The 22,400-nt window shown below is 46.5% G+C and overlaps 1 protein-coding gene across 16 annotated transcripts in view; it reads left to right on the top strand.

Annotated features, from left to right (window-relative positions):
* Positions 1–22,400, top strand: part of stxbp5l (syntaxin binding protein 5L) — a 129,903-nt gene that overhangs the window by 94,215 nt on the left and 13,288 nt on the right. For 2 of the 16 annotated variants that reach the window (XM_084907686.1, XM_084907680.1), the window contains exons 15-23: positions 163–377; positions 470–651; positions 919–1,044; positions 2,993–3,144; positions 5,326–5,394; positions 6,438–6,503; positions 14,045–14,182; positions 16,885–16,938; positions 19,399–19,578. In XM_084907686.1, coding sequence (XP_084763812.1) covers positions 163–377; positions 470–651; positions 919–1,044; positions 2,993–3,144; positions 5,326–5,394; positions 6,438–6,503; positions 14,045–14,182; positions 16,885–16,938; positions 19,399–19,578 — 1,182 coding nt within the window. The remainder of the gene's footprint in view (positions 1–162; positions 378–469; positions 652–918; positions 1,045–2,992; positions 3,145–5,325; positions 5,395–6,437; positions 6,504–14,044; positions 14,183–16,884; positions 16,939–19,398; positions 19,579–22,400) is intronic. The other 14 variants (XM_084907691.1, XM_084907688.1, XM_084907692.1 and 11 more) reach the window with 10 other exon arrangements.

Genomic DNA, 22,400 nt, shown 5'->3' with positions numbered 1-22,400 from the left:
AGTGGAGACGAGACATTTGTACAAAGTGCATGAAATTTAAAAAGTGAAGAATATGAAGATGTAACATGGCAAACTGCATAAAGCTATCAGGATATCACCACGTGCACATGGCCGTTTACTCCACGCTTTGCACTGTGCTTTAACTGAGATGTCTCTGTGCAGTCACGCTGCAGATGTTGTACAAGATGAAGACCTCCAAAGTGTTCGAGAAGCCAAAGCCAGGCGAGGGCCGCGCCGCCGAGCTGGTGGAAGAAGACCCGTTTGCTATTCAGATGGTCAGCTGGTGCCCTCAGAGTCGCATGTTCTGCGTGGTCGGCATCTCAGCTCACATCATCCTCTATCGTTTCAGCAAATATGATGCCAACACTCAGATAGTGGTGAGTGCTTAAAGTGGTCAGGTGATGCACAGACTGAAGGTGAAGCCCAGTCTTGATGTGACACGTTCCCTGAGTCTCCTCTCATGTTTCAGTCTCTAGAGGTGCGTCTGCAGTGTGACTCGGATGACGTCATCTCTCCATCAGAGAATGAAAACAATCCCAGCTTCTCAGAGCCCGGCTCCCACTCACCCCAACCGCACCATCACCACCAACACCCAGCCAGCCCAGGCAGCAGGACACCAGAGGGCATCAAAGACAGCATCCCCTGCCTCAAGTAAGATATCTATAAACTACGAGATTTCTGTTTGAAGAACAGTCCTCCGTCTCTGCAGCACAGTAGACTTCAAGTACAATCAAGTCAAGAAAACCACTCTGGTGGTGTATGATGGTCTAATGACTTGCTGAGGCACGTTACAGTGCATGGCAGTGTTGTGTATTTAAGCTCTGCCAGGTGTTTGAGGGTAAATTGGACCGTTACTCCTCATTCCAACATCATTCCTCCTTAGCTGTTGATAAAAGCTGCCCTCTTCATCTGTTTCAGAGTGAAGGACCGGGCGGTTCGGGTTCCTCCTGGCTACCAGTCAGAGTTGGTCATCCAGCTCCTCTGGGTAGATGGTGAACCTCCACAGCAGATCACCAGCCTGGACATCAACTCAGCCTACGGCCTGTGAGTTTCAGAGGCATAACACTCTGTCCTGAGCAGCTCTGTGTCTGTCTATGAGTCTAAATTAGGAACATTTAGCAAACAGTAGGCTTGTATTATCCATTTTCGTATGTTTGGTCGTCACCAATAAAAACAGCATCAGTGCACAATACAAGCATGGCTGTGAAGTGTGCAGGGAACCAAACCTGCACAGACTGAGGACATTTGACTCTCATTTTCTGAAAAGAGCCAGATTATAAACAGCAACAGTGATGCAACAGGAGAAGAACATGCATGTGTCAGTAAGAGGACTCGGCTTTAACATGTGTTTATAGTTGGCTCTTGGTCTGTGTATATGCGCTTTGTGCAGTATTGAGTTGGTATTTGCACTATTTGTACTGTATCATACTGTGAGGCTGGCGTGAGGATGTAAATATGATAATGGGCCATGTGTAAGCTTTGTAATTTTGCTGTTACTGCCAGCAGTTAATGTAATGTGACCAAATTATTTAAATGTGTTCTCGAGCTTTCTTGACAAATGTAACACCTGCGAGCCAAGCTGAGAAAAACACCATATGTCCTGTGACCGTAGCCATAACAGCGAATAGAGTACGCAGTGACGAGCAGCAACAAACACGAGCACATCGTCTTCTTCTAGCTGCTTTTGTTATTTTAAAGTAACTTACTGGATGTGGACTAACAATGATTATATGTTGTGCTGAAGTCGAACGGGAGCTGCATGACTTCCTGAGCTCGCAGGGTTTGAGACCACTTGTCTGGCTTTGCTGTGAATAGAAGCTTTATGGGCAGAAACCAATAACAGAGGAGTTTTCAGAAAAGCTCTCTGCGGGTCAAGGCAGTCGCACCATTTGAATCTCTGCTCTGAAGCTTTTCATATCTTAAGTGAAATTGCAGCAATTGATTATCCGGCTTTTTGATGCCTTTCTCACATACTGAGCAGAACATGCACAGACACAGTCCTCCTTTAGCCGCACTAATATAAAAACATTCCTGAGATTATTGATGAGAGCAGAATAACATTAGGATGTCAGAGAGACGTGCTCAGCACAGCAGCCTGCTTTCCTGCTGATGTCACAATAAGGACTCAGCTCTGTCTCCTCTGGGTTCAAGCTTAAAACCCAATCCACGTGTAGTTCCCAGAAACGTATCGTCCAGCTGCAGCTGCTGGGAATATGTTGTCCAGGCCAGATGTTTGTAAGTTAATGAGGCTTTTTAACAGTGATTGTTCCAAATGGTTTCCACGGGCCGGCTGTGCTCCCATTGGACATTTTTACTCCTTGTGGCTCGGGTCAGTGAAAGTGTGGTGTGCTCACAATATTGTAGCATATGCAGTGTTGGGAAGGTTACTTTTAAATGTATTCCACGTAAACCTGTGACACAAAGATCACCAAACTCAGACCACCACAGACTGTTTTCCTTCACAGTGATGAAGGAAAACGCTGGGCTGGCATGTAAAAGGGCATTTATTCCCTCAGGACCTGAAGCGCCATAAAGCACCCCTCCGACAGCCAAACCCATCTGTTCTCTGATTGGATAGTTAAATTTGTGATTGACGTGACATTGGCCAATCAGATGAAAGGAAGAAAAATGGGGTCAAAATTCGTACTTGTAACCTGAAACCTGAGTGCAGAGTTTCACACCTATTTTTCCACACACAAATCTGCTTTTACACACACACAAATTCTTTTTACACATACAAAACTGATTTACAAGTACAAAATATTTGAGCCCATATGATGCATGGCAGGTGACGATCAGTCATGTGGGAATTCTGGGATAAGTATTAGAGATATGGAATAAAAGCAGACTGTTTAATTCATGCTTAATTTGACAGCGTTTTTCATGTTAGTTGGCACAACTCTAATGTCTGTGTGTGTCTGTGTGTGTGTGTGTGTGTGCGTGTGTGCTTGTGTGCTTGTTTCTTCCCTCCTGATGTTGTGTTCGTGGCCAGCCTGGCGTTCGGGAATTGTAACGGCCTGGCGGTGGTGGACTACTTGCAAAAAACTGTCATATTATGTATGTCGACACTGGATCTGTACGGAAGCACCGACCCCTACCAGCGCCTTACCCGTTCCCCCCGCAGGAACAGGCAGTCCACCTCAGGTAACACACACACACACACACACACACACCTGATACTCAGTGTGCAACATAATCACGACATCCAGACACTGAATCTGATCTTTTCTCTGCTCCTCTGTCTTCTTCTCTTTCTGTCTCTTCTGATCTAGTGCGTGACAAATATGACAGTTTCAATATATTCCTTCAATATTTAATCAATCATTACTGTTAATCAATCATTACTGTTAATCAATCATTACTGTTCAGGTGCTGTTAACAGTGATGGGAAGTAGAGCATATTTAAGGTAGTGTGCACTACTCAGCCCTGACTCTTAGTTTTCATAATATTTTACATTCAGTTACATTATAATTACAAAGTACTTTTATTATTATATAATAATATATTAATTGAACATATAAATATATATTTTAATTTAAAAACGCGCCTCTGCCTGCTGTTGTTTTCTAATGTGTTACTTTACAAACTGCATTCTTATTATTTTAGAAACAAAATTTAACTTCCAAAACTTTTAATGTGAAAACTCTTGGAAACAAAATGCAAATGTATTAAAGTGGATTTTCTGAAATGATTTCAGGGATTTGACGTATCGAGCCTTTGTTTGTAATGCAGGTGTTTAGTGTGTAATGTAATAACGTCCCACTTTGAACGGGATGATTCTGCAGTGACCTCGAGAGCTTAATGGACTGAAAATACAAACCAACTGAGATAAAAACATCTTTAATAAACTGACGTTTTAGGCACAGCATTAAAAACTAGTGAGAATAAGTGGTGGTGTTTAAACTCCTCTCAGCTGACTGAAAACAGAAAATGTGACATTAGCCTTGCAGTTAGCACATCGTTAGCATTTATGGTGGATGAAGATGAAGTTCGGACAAAACCCTCAGAGCGGGGAAAGCAAACGAGAGCAGACACTGACACAGAAACATCAGACTATCTGTAACAACACGACGGCCTGGATCTTCTGTCCTTCCTCTTTGTCTGTCACACACAAACACACCTGCCCATCTCTGCCTGTCATAGAGCTGCACTGTGACATGAAGTGCATGTTAACAGGTTGCGTGTCATTCCACATGGGCATCATATGCATGTTGTCATTTGATTTCTCAGTCTGTTGTTTTCAGACCTGTAAGAGCCACACAGGTGTTTCTGATCCCTCCTCTTTTTCTCTGATCTCGGCCGCTGACGGCCTCTGAAGCATCTTAATTATATTTAACGTGCTTGATATTCAGACCCACCGTTTAGGAATCACTGTGTAAAATAGAGGCCGACTCTTTTTTGGACCAGGCACCAACTTGGTGGTAAATATTTCAGAAGAACTTGCAGCAAGTGCTCGTTTCATTGCGTAATTCCCACAGGTGAGCTGAAAATACTCTGGTGATTTTTTCATATGCTGTTGCACCCTACACCTTCTGTGTGAGCGCTTTAAAATCAATGTGGAGACAGAAGGGAAAATAGAAGCGGGCAAACATGCCCTTTTCTGTGCCGCGGGTGGTGCTGTGCTGATCTGAGGCACTTACTGTGCTCCGGTTCACACAAGGCTCAACACCAGACTTCGAGAGCACAGCCAAAAGGCCAGTGCCGGGTGCCCAGTCTGAACACTTCCTGTTCCCACCACATCTTTAGCTGTTGTCATCACACACACACGTGTATGAGTGTGAAAGCTTTCAGCCATCAAATGTGGGCATTTACTTCTCAGAATGATGTCACGATGCAGATGATTAAATGACAACCGAGCTCGGTTTCCATGCTGCGCTGCTGGTAATGACATGTTCCCTGCTGACACCAGTGACACCAGCAGTTCTGGGTTTGCTGGAGTAGCGAGTATTTCTTGTGCCCTTCCCTGACACGATCTCACTTGCTGCTTGCTCTCACTTTCTTTTCCTCTCTAAGCCTGTGTGTTCTTCTCTCCCCCCCCGCCTCCTCTCTCTCCCCACCCCCACCCTCCTCATCCACCCTTCCCTCCTCATCCACCCTTCCCTCTATCCTCATGCATTCCTCTCACTAACGTCCCCTCTTTTCTCATTACTGCCATTCTTCCTTTGCCTCCACCCCACTGACGCTCTTCCGTTTCCACCCTCTTGTCCTCTTTAACCTCTCCTCGCTTTAAACCCCACTCCTCATTTCCACCACTCCTTCCTCCTCCTCCTCCTACTTTGGTGACTCTGTGGCTGCTGGTGTGGGCATGCGGGCCTGCCTGACAGAGTTTTGCATGCGCGGCCTGTCTAACTTTTATTCAGATTCAAAGAAAAGGATCCGTACATCCTATCAGAGTAAGTCGGGCCTTCCCAAAGGCCGGGGGAGTCGGTGTATGTGTGTGAGGGGTGTGGGTTGGTGTTTTGATGGACATAGTAAGACATGATGTTTGGTACAGATGATTGCCACAAGAACTGACACAGACTCGAAGCCCAGGACAAACCAAAGACATGACTGGGATAAAGCGAGACGTCACCTGCAGAGCTTTGTCTGTTACAGTCATGTCCAGCAGTCTGTCCTTTGCAGAAGAAGAGACACTTCTTTGAGACAGCTGAGCAAGCGCAGTTATAAATAATGCATTATCCATGCGATGTATATTTTAACTAAAGCCAGTGGGGTTATTGAAGCTAACTGTGTGCTTTTTGTTGACGGTTACAGAGGAAAGTTTAACGAGGGCACCTCTCAGTGTCTTCAGCCATTTGTAACGTCAGCATAAACTACCGGCATCACCAATGTTTGGCAGAACCTTTGACTGAAGACAAATAATTAAAAAAGTCCAAATGTTTTGAGCTGTGACGAGTCTGCGAGGCTGTTAATGAGTCCTTAATGAACGCTGCTTCAAACAGCCCACGTCTGCAGTCGGGCTTTGAGGGCTGAGTTAGAAGTCTCAGTGTTTGTGGCAGTTTTTACAGACGACTCCATGTCGGCTCGTGCTTGCTGCATGTGACTGAATATGATCCTGTTTGGATTTGTGTGTGTGCTGTTTCGTATGTTCGATATTTATTCCACTTCATCATGAGATTTGCACTACATGCTTTTTGAATTTTAATGCGAGCTGGTAAAAGATGTTAAATCTGATTGTAGTGCAGGTCGCATCAGTAATCAGCCACTCGGCCCATCCAAGGCACTTTGAATCCTGATAAAAAAGCAAAGAGCAAATATTCGAGGCTGACCTCGTGAGGAATGATGTAATGATGAAGCATTGTTGCTAGCTGCACTCTTTCTTTGGGCTTAGCGTGGCTGACTTCTACCAATCAGACGTCTGCTTAATCTGCATGACCGGCTTCAAATAATCTGACACCCTGCGTGTGCTGCTTCTTCTTCCTGTCGGCTGCTGCAGGCCTTACTGAACTCACTGACAACCAGCAGTCGATTGACATGGAGAGGAACAAGTCGCCCACTTCAGGTAACCTGCTTACACACTCACACACAGACACGCACCTGCAGCCTCCAATCCTTCATTCCCTGAATGCAAATGTCTTTGAGTCTTTGTGGGTGGGATGCTTTGTCTTTAAACTTGAGTTACAGCCTGTGGTCACCTCGTCACCAGAGCGTGGTCACGTGGTGAGAGCGGCACTCTGTTCACTGTTGTTTCAGAGAAGTGCTGGCACTCCTTCAGTGGAGTATACTGGGTTTGTCTCAGCTGGTTGGTCCTTTAGTCTGAAGTCGTGTGGTGACCGTGTTTCCCAGAGGTGAAGAAGAAGGAACGCTGCACGCTCCATCGGCTCGGTCGTTTCCTTTGACACGTTTGTCTTTCACTAACACTGATACGGCAGACTGCAGTGGAGATAGAGCCTGCATGTTAATGAGCAGCAGTAACATCATCAGAGTGGTTTAGATTCTCATTTTGTATCATTGACACTGCATTATTTTTATTTTAAGTTTTTCTTTGAGTTGTAAATTGGCTGGCATGTTATCATTACTTGTAGCAAATACTCGAGAAGAAAGTTTTCACCTGGACTCCTGTGATAAAGTTCACCACAGGATTTAAGTAGCAGCCAGGTCAGCTAATCACTGCACCTGGTTAGCTGATCGTCAGCACCTCTGTCCAAGCCGAGGTTTTAGCACAACATGTCAGACTCTACAGGCCTCGGTCAGCAGGGTAAATGATGGAAGGGCTGCAGGAGAAAGAACGTGGCAGCACAACTTAGGTTTGCAAAGCTGCATGTGAACAACACATTTGGAGAAAACCAAGCATCAAACCAACTGTCAGCCCCGTGGTGGAGGTGAGGATCTGGGCTCTGCAGTCACTGAGTGGATTATGAACTGCCCGTCCAACCACTAAAGCTTGACTGAAACTGGGTCGTCAACACCATTAGCACCTACTCGGATCGACTCGCCAAGGTTTTTCACTTGGTCATAGTACCTGCTCAGCTGTCATCATCTGGGATTCGCACGAAGGCGGGACCAAAAAGCAGACTCAGCGCACTCACTGAGAACTATAACAAGATTTATTTACAGAGGGGTCGGTCAAAAACAGAAGCTCATGAGGGAGGCTGTTCTGAGAAGCTGCGATCGAAGCCGTGGGAGTCTGTACCAGAGGGAGGAACGCTTAGTGAACAGGTAAGGGAGCAGGTGAATCAGGACAGGGCTGCAGTCGGCTTACATGCAGGGCCAGGTGGGAGAGTTTTGGGCGGTGGGGGTGTTTCTGTGGGAGAAGCCAGAGAGAGTGAGTGCGAGGGGAGGAATGGTTCCTCGAGTACTTCACGAATGTCGGGGATGGCAGGAGGACAGGCAGGAGGACAGGCAGGCGAAGCGACTGGTTGATGATTCCTTAATGGAAAAGCCAGCGCTGGAGGAGGTGAGCAACGAATCCAGAGGAGGATGGCTCGGAGACCTGAGCCCAAAGAAACAGAGTCAAGGCTTGAAGGAAGGAAGAGTGGAGCGCAGACGGGGCGTAGCTGCCACAGTAGGTGACTGAACCAACTGGCGATGAGTAGCAGGTCGCGCTGGCTTCTATAGTTCATTGTGATCGAGAGCGAACGGGGCTCAGGTGCGAGGCGGGTGGCTCCGCCCAAGAGAGAGCCGGTGAACCATCCAAAACACAATCCCCACAGCTGCTCCCACGGACCGTGACAGGCCGGGGTTTGTGACGTCACTCGATGAGTCATGAGAGCGTTTGTTCAATCAAAACTCCCATCTTAAAAAAAACCCCAGCAACGAGGAAATGGCTACAAAAAAACAACGGCGTCCCCGAGTCTGACGAAGGGTCACAGACCAGGCAGCAGGAGTGTCGTTACCTCGACGACCACCGTCGTTTTAGCCTCCGTGTCGCACGCTAATTATGTCTAGCGACACTCGGACAACCTCGCACATCGGGTAGTGCTCGACTGTAATGGGAAAACCAGTCGATCCGAGTCGAGTCGTGGCGAGTCGACCAGCGTAGGTCCCAATGGGGCTAACGTGAAAATGATCCCAGCAGCTGCTGTGAGAAAAGTCCTGTGAAAACTGCCTTCATCATGTGACTGCACGATTCAGCACACATGCTTCCTACAAGATGATAGTGTGATAAAACCTAAACGTATTCGATGTTTGTATTCATGCTCATCATGATGTCACTGGCCTCGAGTTTCAGCATCACACTTTGGAAATGTGATAAAAGCACATCTGAAAGCTGGTCTCTGGATGAGATCAGTGCAGCTGAAGACAATGAGGCAGAAACGTGTAATGGATGAAGAAGAGATGAGAACATTTCCCAGCAGGTGTTTGTGTGTCTCAGAGGAAACGCCACCTGAGCAAACGAGTGTGTAGATCTGTGCTTAAGTCCCTGCCAGGCTGGCGCGCCGTGTCCTCGGGGCTCTGTCGGGTTTGTAAGGCCTCAGGTAAAAAAACAACCAAATCATATTCAGTGTTTCCTACGCTCATGTAACAGACGGGAAAATGGAAACAGAGAACTATAGGAGCTCAGGTACCACATCAGGTAATCTTACTGTATAAAACCTGGAGAGGAAACAGACGAGTACAGACGCCGAAGCACTTTGTGTCATCGTATCATCCCTCAGTTTGCCTCGACGGCTGATTGTGCTTTGGTGGCTTTTAAAGAAAGGAGGATAATGGAACTGTGTTTTTAATCAGCAGCAGTGACTCGATTAAACCTGCAAAACAACATTTCAATAGTTGTTTAATTCATTTTTGTTTCTCCGTGTGACAGAAAAACTGCAGCCACAGTTGATCTTTGTGTGAGATCTCATTGCTGGGGTTCATTTTTCATTGATTACGCACACGAACGATGCCGTTTCATGCAAATACTCAGTTTGATGTTTTTGTCTTTTCCTCGGAGCTCAAAGCTTTCTGATTCTTCACCAAAGTCATTCACAGGATCCTAAAACTGATCCCTGCCTTCCAACCAGCAATGCACAGACCGTTCCTCTTGTCCTGTCGTTGATCCTTCAGTGTATGTATGTAGTCTGGTGTCAGACCGGATCCACGTGGGCCTGACGGGTCCAGGCCTGACGGGTCCAGGCCTGCGCTACAGGGAAACATAAACAGGTAGATGGAGCCAAATGCTAAAAACGATAAGCCAGCCGTTGTTTAGTGACAGCTTTATTAAAAATCTGCTTGTGTAACTTAAAGCACAGATCCGTGTCCACATCCCACCAAATGCATTTTGTGGATGCATCAGTAATTTAGCTCAGCTGTCCACAGTCTGCTCGTCGATGGTTTTCCTGTGATTGTTGTGTAAACACACACAGGACACACACTTTCGGTTTGTTCTCACGTGGACTCTGCAGCTTTGGCTTTGAGCCTCCCAAGGAGAGGATAACAACAGCGTGACAGATCCAGGACGAGCTGTTCTTTGCTGCTGTGGCGGGGAGTCTCTCAGCATTGTGATGTGGACGAGGTCACGGTCATTCTGTCCTGTTACAGGCCTGTCGCTTGTTAATTAAAGAGATGGAGAAGAATTATGGAGCGGTGGATGAAAAGCACGTGGACAGATGCGGCATGACGCTGCATGATTGTGTCTGATTGTGTTAAACGCTGGGGGGAGGGGGGCTGAGGTTCATAGTTATAAGAAATGTTAGCAATAGCTGAGAGCAGGACAGCTTTAAATGTCAGTTAAATCAGGTTTGGACTCATTCATATTAATGCAGCGCGGATGTGAAATGTATTAAAAGTTGCGCCCGCAGACAAAGCTCGCCGCGCTGTGCCCGACAGGTGCAGAGTTCACGCTTTGTTTTCTCCTGCTGAATATCATCTTCAGCCCTGCTCTGTGGCCATTACAGGCTGTCCGCCTGTCCCCGGCACACCTGTTGTGCTGTTCACTGCCATAAACAGACTGTGGACAGCTTATTAAGGCAGCCGGCCATCGTCCTGATTCACCCCACGTGTCAATAACAGGGAGCTTCTCTCTCACTTCTCAGCACAGCTTTCCCCTCTTGTTCCCGACCTTCCTCCCGTCTCTCTCTTTTGTCATCAGGCCCAGTAATTGGCCCCCTCTCCGGCCTCAAAGCTGTCTCCCTTCACATCCTTCCCGTTGTCTTCTCTTTAATGTCCTGAGGTGTGTTGTTTGGGTCATGTGTTAGATTTCCTCTGGGAGCAGTACATGTCGCTGTAGCGTGGCTTGACCTCAAAAAGGGGACTAACAAGACGAGACGTGAGTGCTCGGCGCCTGACCCCCACGCTGCGTGACCCCCTCACGCTGACCCCCACGCAGCAGCCGTGTGAAGGCTTCCAGCACTTTGTCCAGTCTGAGCCACCCTGGTACCGCAGGTTGTACCTAAACGTGTTAGCCTGACCCCACGGGGTATATTTAGCACCTGAGGGGAAAGGTGAGGTGTGATCACATTTAAAAGAAGCTTAAATACACATTTTTCAGCTAAACCCTGCTGGAGGGTTTTCTACAGCCATGTCTGTGTAATGTACAAACCCATGTAAGCACTAATTAACCTGCAGAGAAACAGTTAAATTCATCACATGCTTAAATCACTGATGCTTTCCTTTAAATGCTCCTCGCGTCTGCACGGTCACTCGGGAGGTTTTTGTTTGTTTTGTGGTTTTTATTTTAAAATCAGAAAATAAATTAAAAGTAAAATGAAATATTCAGCAGTGTTAAAAACCCTTCATTAAACCAGGAAGTTTCATAATATAAATCCTTTTTATAATAATACACATGTAGCAAAGCCTGCTGTAGCAGTGGATGGTTAACGTGAGCAGATGACAAAAACAACCACAAACAGACAGGTGAACGTCGTTAGCCATGTGTTAATCATGTGTGCAATCCATGAATCGGGCCTTCAGGAAGTTGACCTCAGAAGTGGGAGCAGTTAGTGGACTTCAAAATAAAAGCATAACAAGAGTGTGTTCTTCGCCTTAGTGAGGCAGATGCTTCCCAGCTCCCTCACACCCGCCACAAAATTAAAAATTAGCTCGCTATCAGGAACGTTAATTTAGCTGCAGATCGTTTTACAAAAAGAAACATTATTTTATTACAAACATATAACCTGAATGGCAGCGTTTCTTTATTTCCTTCAAATCTTCTGTAGATATTTTTATGATGTCACCGCCCAGCGATAGTCTGAATGTGTGGCGTACCCCTGTGATGTCATCACCTCCAGCACCGTGGTAACCAACAGCTTTGCTCTGCACACTAATACAAACACAGGACCTATGGCCACTTCATTAGGTACAGGGGCGATCGTGGCTCAAGAGTTGGGCGTTCGCCTCGTAATCGGAAGGTTGCCGGTTCGAGCCCCAGCTCGGACAGTCTCGGTCGTTGTGTCCTTGGGCAAGACACTTCACCCGTTGCCTACTGGTGGTGGTCAGAGGGCCCGGTGGCGCCAGTGTCCGGCAGCCTCGCCTCTGTCAGTGCGCCCCAGGGTGGCTGTGGCTACAATGTAGCTGCCATCAGTGTGTGAATGGGTGGATGACAGGTTGTGTAAAGCGCTTTGGGTCCTTAGGGACTAGTAAAGCGCTATACCATTTACCTTGCGGTACCAGGTTGGCTCAGACTGCACAAAGTGCTGGAAGCCTTCAGACGGCTGCTGCACGTCCGTGATGTGAACATGCCAAAGATGCTCAGCTGGGCTGAGATCTGTGAGGTGGTGTGTTATCCTGCTGGAAGCATCCATCACAGGATGGTACACTGTGGTCATAATAAACTCCACCCTCTCAATGTTTCTGAGCAGGTAATATTTTCCATCTTCTGTTGCCCAGTTTTCGTGGGTCTCTCTGAGTTGTAGCCTCAGTTTCCTGTTCTTAGCACCCAGTCTGGTCTCCTGCTGACCCAGCTTGTCTTCTTCGAGCTTAAACCATGCTCAGAGCTGTCTGGCCATTCACCTCTGACCTTTGACCTCGCCGAGGGGCCGACCTCTGTAAGTGAATGACATATGACCATGACGTGGTTGTGCAGTGAAAAGCTGCCACGTTTGAAGTCACTTAAATCAGCTTTCTTCCCCTGATGCACTTCTGTCAGCTGTACAGGTCCACTGTTCCCACTGGTACCAGTCAGTCATGTCTCTGCAGTCAGAGGCTTCTTTAGCCACAGTGTCAGCATCGGGCTAACAAAACAGTAAAGTTACTCACGAGTGACAAAAGTGTCACCGAACGAAGGATCCGATCAGGTCAGTTTATGAATGATGGTTAAAAACTATTGTGTGTATGTATAAGCAGTGCTGTGATGAAGCTGGATGACCGATGACTATATGCAGTGATAGACAGTAGAAATGGGGTAAAGTAGTGGTGATGTGGGCCCTGTGCAGCATACCCAGGATATGTGGCAGTCAGATGAAGGCGGTCATCAGTTTGATAAGCTAACCCTGAGTTTATGAAACCAGTTTGAAGCTCATTCACATGAAAGGGTGGCAGAACTGGACCAGTCACAGACATGGAAACATCTACTGGGAGCACAGCAGCAGGGTCTACAATGGAGGATAAAACTGTATTAGACACGCAGTGAGTGCAGCAGAGCGGAGCGTCTACTAATCAGGAGGTTGGTGGTTCAATCCCTGGCTGCTCCAGCTGGCATGGTGAGGTTTTCCAGGTTCTCCTGGTCCTCCTGTCCTTCAGAGCGTGAGCGTTGGGTCAAACGTGGTTAGATACACAATACTCAGCTGTGTGAGCCGGTGTAAGAAAGCACCTCCTCAAAGTGAGTGATGGGACCTGTGAGTGTGCAGTAGCTTAGCATCAAAGGTGCTGAGTGTGTGTGTGAGCTTTACTCAGAAAGACTGCTGCCATGTTATTAATAAGGCATAGCTGGGTACAGACAGCTAACAGACTTATCAATATTACAGCTCAATCAGTCAGACACAGGAGAATCATGATTCTATTCAATGAATATTTAATGGCTGTAAGAACGTTTGAACTCTTATTCTTTCAGCTGAAGATGAGACATGAGAACAGAATTTAAACTGCTGTGTTAGGATGGTGCAGGTTAGTCTGTAGAACAGGGAATACTGAGGGAATATTATCCATATGTAATACTGAGGCTCATTATGGAAAGACTTCTGCTCACAGAGAGGTTTGAGCCATCCTCCAGGGCCTGTGGACAATCCTCAGAGGAGCTGATTGGTTAGCAGGTGGTGATGTCATAGCTGTTGAACGTAACCTGCTGCAGCACAGGTTAGGGCTGTAATATGAGTTGCTATGGCAACGGGTCATGGTTGGAAGTAAACCGCCTCCAGGATAAAGTTACCTGGAAAAGCCTGGAAAATGCTGCTCTGTAGGATGAGCCTGTGGTGTGGTAGAAGTAGCTGTAGTAGTCGTAGTAGTTGTAGTAGTAGCAGTCGTAGTAGTTGTAGTAGTAGCAGTCGTAGTAGTCGTAGCAGTGCTGCTGTGGTTTGTTGCAGTGATGGCTATGTGACCTTCCCAGTATCTGCTGGTGGGATGGAGCTGTTCTTATGACACCTTCTGTTTTCATAACCTCACGACTGTTTCCTTCCTATTACCTGCAAGTTTCTCTTCTCCCCAGTTCACCCACTGTGTTTGTCTCTCCCCTGTTGCCCTGAAAAGTCTGTGTCTGTTCTGTTGGATCTCCTGTTCCAGTTCATTACCCAACCTCCCTTCACAATGACCCCCGCGTCCTGCCCGAGCCTGTGGCCAGTCTGAGAGCCAGCCACTGCAGTCCAGTCTTTTACTTACTGGACAATGGTAAGAGGAGGGGTGTTTCATGGATCTCAGCCTCTTCGTGGACACCTGCTTGGAATTTCTGTCTTTGTTTGTGTCGTTGTTTTGGGAGAGGGGATAACTAGGCTTTGGACAGGCTGCTGTTTGATGTTGCACCTGCATGCTAACGCTGCTTCCACACTGTGAGCAACACTATCAGCAGGGCGCCAGACGTTTACTGACTAATGTTGAAGCACAGGTATCAATATAACATATTCAGCCTTTAAATAAAACCTCGTGCTCACTGACCAATGGGGACACAGTAAATTCATAACAACGAATCATATTTCTTTGGCTAGCACAAATGTTGTATATATAATAGAAGCTGTAGACGGTAGTTAAACAGCAGCAGGTGCACAGGTGGAGGAGGCTCCTCCGTCACCTGTGGTGGGTCATGGGTCGGTTCAGCATGAAGCATCTGCAGTCGAGAACTAATAAAACCAAGCAGCAGCATCACTACGTGAAAAGTACGGTCGAAGCCTCTCGCAGCACGTGTGAAGCTCTCCGCTTGCAGTGCAAACAGGCTTACAGGACTCTAGACTGTGGCTGCTCTTCAGTGTGCTCCATGCTTTGTGCAGAAAACTGCAGCTGGTGCATTGTGTGTGTGTGTATGTGTGTGTGTGTGTGTGGAGGGCGGATCCAGACCTCGGGTTCTTCATCATCCTGCAATGCTGCTGAGGCAGATGGGCTGCAGCTGGGCACCTCTCCTCACTCATCGGCAGCACCGGCGCTTCAGCCTGTCTGACATCAATCATCGCGCCTTCGCCGGAAGCTCACATCTAAACACAAACATGCTCCCGTACCTGGCGATGGCGCTCGGGGTCTCTGTCTGTCTGCGTGTCAGTAAAGCTGCTGTCTTATCTTGCTGTGCTCTTGGCTAACATTCATCACTGTGCTGTCTCCGACTAACTGCATGGAGCCCTCTCTGATGAATAAGCCCTCAGCTTGCTTTGGATGTTCAGAAGTTAGTTAATCAGAGGTTTAGTCCTGTGTTAGCCTCGTTTGGGATGTCAGCACTCTGCACATTACTGTAACCTGGACACAAGACGTGTCACCTTGATCGGTGACAAGAGCAGCAGGACAGTTAGAGAAGACAGATGAACACGGGCCTGACGAGCCACAGGAAGTACGATGGACGCTGCAGTTATGTCTCTCAGAGGTATCTGTGTTGTCTCTGTGCTCGCCGTCCGTGTGGACAGATAAGACGTTACCTGCTGAGAGCCGGTGCAGGCGAGAAAAACAGGTTGATAAATATGTAAATGTTGCAAATGCAGCGACCTGCAGGGTCACAACAACAACTCTAAAGATCCACCTGCTGCTGGATAACAAGAAGGAAACGTTGGCTCCATTCTGCTGTGAATCCTGGAGTAATGAACAGAGTGCTGAGGTCAGCGATGAGGCTGGTCCGACATCAGTTACTGTCACACGTGTGTTTTAAAACACTGTGTGCACGAGAACAATGCAGAACAACCACACACGTGAACGCGTCAGCACGATGTAGTGACATCGCCACTTTCCTGCTCCGCTGCTGGAAAGTGTCTCTGTGGTTAAAACCAAAGGTGCTGAATTCCAGTGGGTGCAGTGCATGCTGGTTAATATTCATTTCACAGTGAGAGACCCTTCGGCTCCTCAGATCAGTCCCACCGGTTTATTTTGATTAAAATACATTTTATGATGTGTTAATGCAGCCGCTGAGCCATTAAACAGAGGAAGCATCTGTGAGCTACAGGTTCATTATGAGAACATAATTCCTGTCGTTGCATCTCCAACACTGCACCTTTCATGCGGTCGCAGCAGCATCTGGTGACTCTGGTTTATTATGAAGAGCGCACAAGCACACGGCCCTCATCTGTTATCTCATTAGCAGCACTTGTTCAAAAGTCCATCGAGGTTCACGGAAGAAATGCAAACAAATTAATGACCGGAGATTCGGTGAGACCAGGGTTTCCCATCACACGCTCAGCCGCCAGCGTCGGCCGTGCAGCAAACATGCTGAATGACATCAAACAGGTGTTTCGTGCTTTTTTTCCTCGTGGTCATCAGCTGGATCGTGTCTTCTAAATCCCGCCTTCTTCCTGAGGGGAAACTGACACGTGACGCCTCGAGTTCGACCTTTGCAGTTCTCTCCTTACTGCAAAATGCTTGCAAAATGTGTATGTGGTTATTTTGGTTGCCTTCAGTGTCTGACTTAGTTTTTTTTATGACACTTTGTGGTGTCACCCTGTTCATTTGTTGCTTCCACGTCAAATCCCAGGCCCACAGAGCGGACTTCATTATTCCAGGTGTAGACTTGAGGAGGAGAGTGATTAAAAACATCAGAATGAGTCTTTACATGTTAAGAGATGCAAAGAGAGACAAAAGAGAGCACCTGCTTCAAATACTAATCACCGAGTAATCGCTCTGTCCACTCGAGACTTTCTGCCGTTGCGCTGACTCAGTATCACTAATCGTGCCGGCCTGGGATGACAGTGGAGCATGCTTTTTGAAAATATGCCTGCAAACATGCAAGTGCACCAGTTTGCATGTTCTTTGTTCATTTGGTTTCTTTTCAGTTTTTTCCCACTTTGGTTTGTCATCGTTTGAAGCAGACTACACCTCCTTTGTTTTCTTCTTCCATGATTTCTTTTTTGTTCTATTTTATTTTGAAGGGATTAACTGGTGCTTTGTTTCCTATTCTTTTGTTTCAGTAAAGGGACCCGGCAGAAAGTTAAGTCTGCCAACAGATCTTAAGACTGATCTTGGTACGGTAGGCGAAAGCCAGCAGTTTTCACTTGATTTCCTTTGAGTTTCTGCTTTTCTCATGGTTTCTAGGCTTTTGTGTTGCATTAGTACTTTTGGATTTCACTCAAACTTTCCTCTTTCAGTTTCCTTGTTGCTCTGTCCGCCTGTTCAACCAGCCCATGAGACTGTCGGCCTAACGTGTTCGTCCATTTTGCCCGTCAGTGTGTTTTGATTTAAAGCGTCTGTGTTTGTTCCTTCTACATTTTGCAAGTGTTTACAAAGGTGATTTGTAGCTCATGCCCATATTTGAACTTGAGGCATTCTATCGCTTTATCATGATTGGACCATCCTCTGATTTATGCAACCTTTCCTCCATTGACAGGCTTTTCTCTGCGGTGCTGGATCACTTGCTACCTCGCTCATTGTAACTGGCCCATTTCTCTCTTAAACAGCCTTCCTTCCATTTTGACTGGACCCCCTCACCCCCCCATACATCTGTAACTGCTGCACACACATGCAGATCTCAGGTTTCCCTCTGCAGCGCCACGCATGCTGTCGCCTCCCAGAACTTCTGCTTCTCTAACCCCAAACGTGCCTCCTGATTTTTGACTTGTGTTGTTTGGTAAATGCTCCATCAGCAGGAAGGGTGAGGACAGAAACCCAAACTTTGAATGCAGCACATTTAGTTTTGGTGTCGTCATCGAACATTAAAGAAAACAGTAGAGCTGCAAACGCTGAAGGTTTAAAATCCACAACAATAGAAACCTGTGTGACAGGAAGACGCTCGAGTCTATTGTGTTTGTGCCTTTGTGTTGATGATGTGTGTTTGTGCGCGTGTGATGAGGGGGTGGAGTGGGATGTGCACGTCAGCACAGTGTCGCGCTCTCAGCTGTAAACCAGTTTCCTTCAGAACATTTCGAGGCAACGAAATGAACAAAACGTTAAGCCCGATCGCGGCGGCGTCATACGCTCCGTGTTACCTGCAGTTTTTCAGTCCCTGCGCTGCCTCGTCAGTCCTGCTGTGAAACTGGGTGAGTGTTGCACGTGGACTGGGTGGCACCCTGGAGCTTTTCATCTTCACTTTGAAATTGAATCATGTTTGCAGCGACTGGCTGCACGGCAGAGCTCTCTGGGCGCCGGAGACGAACGATCGGAGAGGAGCGAGCGGGGAACGTTCGAGTGTTTGCACAAATGATCATGATATTGTTTATCTGCTCCACTCGTCTCCATATATGAGACCTTCAACCTAAAAAAACACGTGGAAAGCTTCTGTCCTCCCACGGCAGCGACCACAGCTGCTGTTAATCTGCCCGGGGGGGGGGTCACTGATAAAAAGGGGGTCATGTACTCAGAGAGGATGAGAGCGTAGTGACCTGTAAATAAATACAGGGTCAGTGTGTCCATATACTGATGTTTATTAGACATGATCACATCTCTGTGATGCCCACCTGTGAGCTCCGCCTTCATTATTTAATCGGCCCTTTGTGTACGCTGGAGAGCTGGAGTGTAACTGTGGCGTCTCTAGAGCTCCTCTGTGGTTTAAAAGTGTGCAGGCTTTCAATAAAATGCACACGAGTCAACACCAAGAGAGCGCATGTTCGAGGGTATTGTTTCATTTCCATAGTGAAAAACGGGCCACGCACTAGTGTGGATCAATACCAGTGCCAGCATATTTGGATCGATCCGGCCGCCTCTCGTGCCCGCTCACAGGTATGGCTGAACACAGAACGAGAGAAGGTCAGTCCGGCCTTTCTTTCCTTTCATTAACAGGGTTTGGCTCCAGCACAGTGTACGGACTCGAGGCCGTGTAAAGAAATCACCGAGTGTGTTGGTATCAGCTCTGTCCGTAGATGAATCTGTAGCCCGGTCAATATAAGCGAGTGCTAATTTGACAGAATAAAGAGCAGAGCTTGTTTTCGTTCTTCACCTGCAGCTTTGGATGTCATAAAGCTTCGGGCATTAGAGTTTCTGCTAAAAACAAGGTTTCCTCACAGTTCACTGAGATAAAAGCAACAAAGTGGAGATGAAACGAGCCTGTTTTATGTCACGTCACAGACTCGATGAAGCTGCACTCAGTTTTACTCTGCATCTTCCTCCTCTGCCCCGGCATCTCCTCCTTGCACATACTTACTTCAAACCACTCTCCAGTCACTCACTCTCCCTTTTTCCCTCACTATCATCTTCCTAGTTGGCAATCAAATTTTCAGCATCAGCTTGCTCCTCTTACACTGCAGAAATATTCATCTTCATCGGTCATCTAGTGTCAGCCTGCCTTTTTGCAGTCTAGTAGACAAAGCGTCTCCCGGCAGGGAAAAGCAGTTATCTCCCTAATTCGAGGTTCCCTGCCCTGATTTTTATTTCACTTCCCATCAAACTAAATGACTTGTGAAGATGGATAATGCAGCAGTAAATCAGAATATGTTTAAAGTTGAATTACATCCCTCTTTCTGTTGTTTGCTAATGCTTTGCCGTTGTTACAGATCATGTCAATGGACATTGCACTAGCCCCACCTCCCAGCCCTGCTCGGCGGGGAAGCCTCGCATTCCGATGGGTCCCGAGGGGCCACGGCTTACCCGCAGAGGCCCTGGCCGACCGCCCTTCCGCAAGGCCCAGTCCGCTGCTTGCATGGAGATCTCTTTGCCTGTGTCCCACACTGAAGGTGTGTGCTTGTCCTCCCAACTCCCATCCCTAACCCTCTATAACAAACCCCCCTCCCAGCAAGTGCATGCCATCCTCTCACCCCAGGGTAAGTGGAGAAAGGCCTGACACATGGTCAACACAAGGCAAGCACATGCTAATGCAAGTTAGCAGCATGAAATCCAAAATCGGGGTGTGGTTCTGCAGAGAGGATGCTGCAGGGTAAACAGAGCAACACACAGTAAGAAAAACAAACACACACTTATACAGCTGCACGGTAAAATAACCAGACTGCATCTGCAGGAGCTGACAGTCACATACCAGGACACCACTGTTGCATTACAGCATGCAAATGGCACTCGTGCAGCTTGCATTAGCATCAGCTTACAACATTCAGACTGCAGGTTCTGCTTCTTCTGAATGCAAGAACGAGTCCTTGCATTGTGTCCTTGACTCTGCTGCTTGTGTCGATGATGTTGCAGGCCTGAAGGTTGGTGATTCAGTGATTTAACCAGTTTTTACTTCTCCTGTGCCTTTCTTTCTTCCTTTCTTCCTTTCTTTCTTTCTTTCTTCCTTCCTTTCTTTCTTTCTTCCTTTCTTCCTTTCTTTCTTTCTTCCTTTCTTCCTTTCTTTCTTTCTTTCTTCCTTCCTTTCTTTCTTTCTTTCTTCCTTCCTTTCTTCCTTTCTTTCTTTCTTCCTTTCTTCCTTTCTTTCTTCCTTTCTTTCTTTCTTTCTTTCTTCCTTTCTTTCTTTCTTCCTTCCTTGCATTTTGTGCTCTGCAGCGAAGGATCTGATGGTTTTTCTCATCATGCCACAGATTTATGATTATAACTCTATTTGCCTTTCTGTTTTTCTCGTCTCATAAATAACTTCTGGATGTTTTCTGAGATGAAAATGACAGCGCATATTAAACTTCATGTAGCGTTGCTACACTTATCGAGTTTTTATGAGCTATGAGCAAAGGGAATGCACACATCTACAAACACGGGTTATAAGTTTGTAGATGTTTGCAATTTCCTCAAACTGAAACCACCAGGACGTTTTTATTTTTACCTCTAATAACTCTTATCATCAGAAGGAGCACAGTTCAAGGAGGACAATAATACAAGAGCACCGCACGAGTTGACATTTTCATTAACAGACATGACATTTATTGTCTTTCCATTTGCGCTCGCTCTTATTCACACCCTCACTTTGATTTGCACCATTTAAAATGCGATGAACCCACAGAGGCTCCATATTCCCAGTGATCAGTTTAGAAACATGAATGCAAACATATGCTTTTGTTTTTGAGTCTGGCTGTAATACGCTTCTGTGTGGTCATGTGTGTGCATTCGTGGTTTTACAGCCGTTTTTATATCGTTGTCTGCTAATCTGAGTTAGAATAGGGAAACGATTCAGTTTTATTTATGTAGCACAACAACAGTCACCTCGAGATGCTCTATGTTGTAATGTAAAGATCCTACAGTAATACAGAGAGAGTCACCAACAATCAGACAGCCCCCCCTCGTGGGGAGGAAATACAGCCCTGTGTTTTAAATTTACAGACCCCCCCGTTCATCCCTCATACCACCTACAAATACACAATTTCATCGACTGTATTTTTCGGACCATAAGGCGCATTAGGCGAAACAAAACCGTCAGATAAGTCAAACTTTACTCTCCTCATTCTTCTGTGCTTATGCTAGGCTAACATAGCTGTGTCGCTAGCGATCACGTAGCACATCATTATATACCAGCTAGTCCAACTTCAGTAACCCTACAAACGTCACTGCTGTTTAGTTTTCTGTCTTCATTTATGTTGGAAGTGATAGCAGAGCTGTACGTTTGAATTTTTCGGAAATCTCTCAGTCAGAACATGCTATATCATGTTTAGCTAACTAGCGAGCTAACTTCCTGCTAACTTCTAACTCTGTTAAATGTAATAAATTCTGTTTTCATTGATGCCTGGATGTTAAACTTAATTGTTACACCTGGTAAAGCAGCAACACTGATCATTTTATTAAAGATGAAAGAATTTAGAAAGTTTGTTACTCTCAGTGATGCCGCAGTGTTCGTTTGACTTTGGGACCTGAATATGACAGAGTTTAGGACCCAGATTACTCCGTGAGGCTCCTGAGTACAGTAGCTGTGATGCTCCAACAATCCATCACGCGGTGCGGCTTCGTAGCTTACCAAAGTCGCACTAAAACATTTTTGACAGATTTTTGAGCGCCGTGTAGCACATAAAATCGGTTCGAGGTCAGTAAGCATGATCAGAATTCATAATTTGAGAAAATTAAAGGATTTTAAGTGCGCCTTATAGTGCGGAAAATACCGTGTTAGCTCTAGATAATACAGGAGAATGATAATGGCAAGCTAAAGTGCCTTAAACGTGCATTCACCCTAATGGCCACCAGGGGGCGATACTTCCTATGCCATTTATGCGCTCAGTCGCTCATTTGGAGACATCCAAGCAAGTCCACTTTGGAATTTTGGACTGAGTCAGGGATATAATCCAGGGCATGCTCATTGGCTGATGAACAACAAGCTTAGTCCCCCTCCCTCATTAAATCTGATTCCAAAACACCAGGAATGATAAAATGCTCATCTCGATGCCTCGTAATGGGACCCTACAAACCGCTGGATGACATCACAGCTGAGATGCTAATTTTAGTAGAGAAGTGCAGAGCCAGTCTTTGTGTTTCTTTTAGTCCATCTTCACTCTGAGACAGATTTTTTTTAGGTGGCCAAAATATTACAGAAATTGAAGCAGAACGTGAGATAACTGGGAAGATGTTTGTGGTGATCGATAGATGCAGACAGAGAGGTCGCCCCCTGCTGGCTTTGGTGTTACATTTCACT

Source organism: Perissodus microlepis, chromosome 16 (genome assembly GCF_051167445.1).
Source record: "Perissodus microlepis isolate ML-2025 ecotype Zambia chromosome 16, ASM5116744v1, whole genome shotgun sequence".
NCBI classification, from domain to species: domain Eukaryota; kingdom Metazoa; phylum Chordata; class Actinopteri; order Cichliformes; family Cichlidae; genus Perissodus; species Perissodus microlepis.
This window is presented reverse-complemented; position numbering and strand designations above follow the sequence as displayed.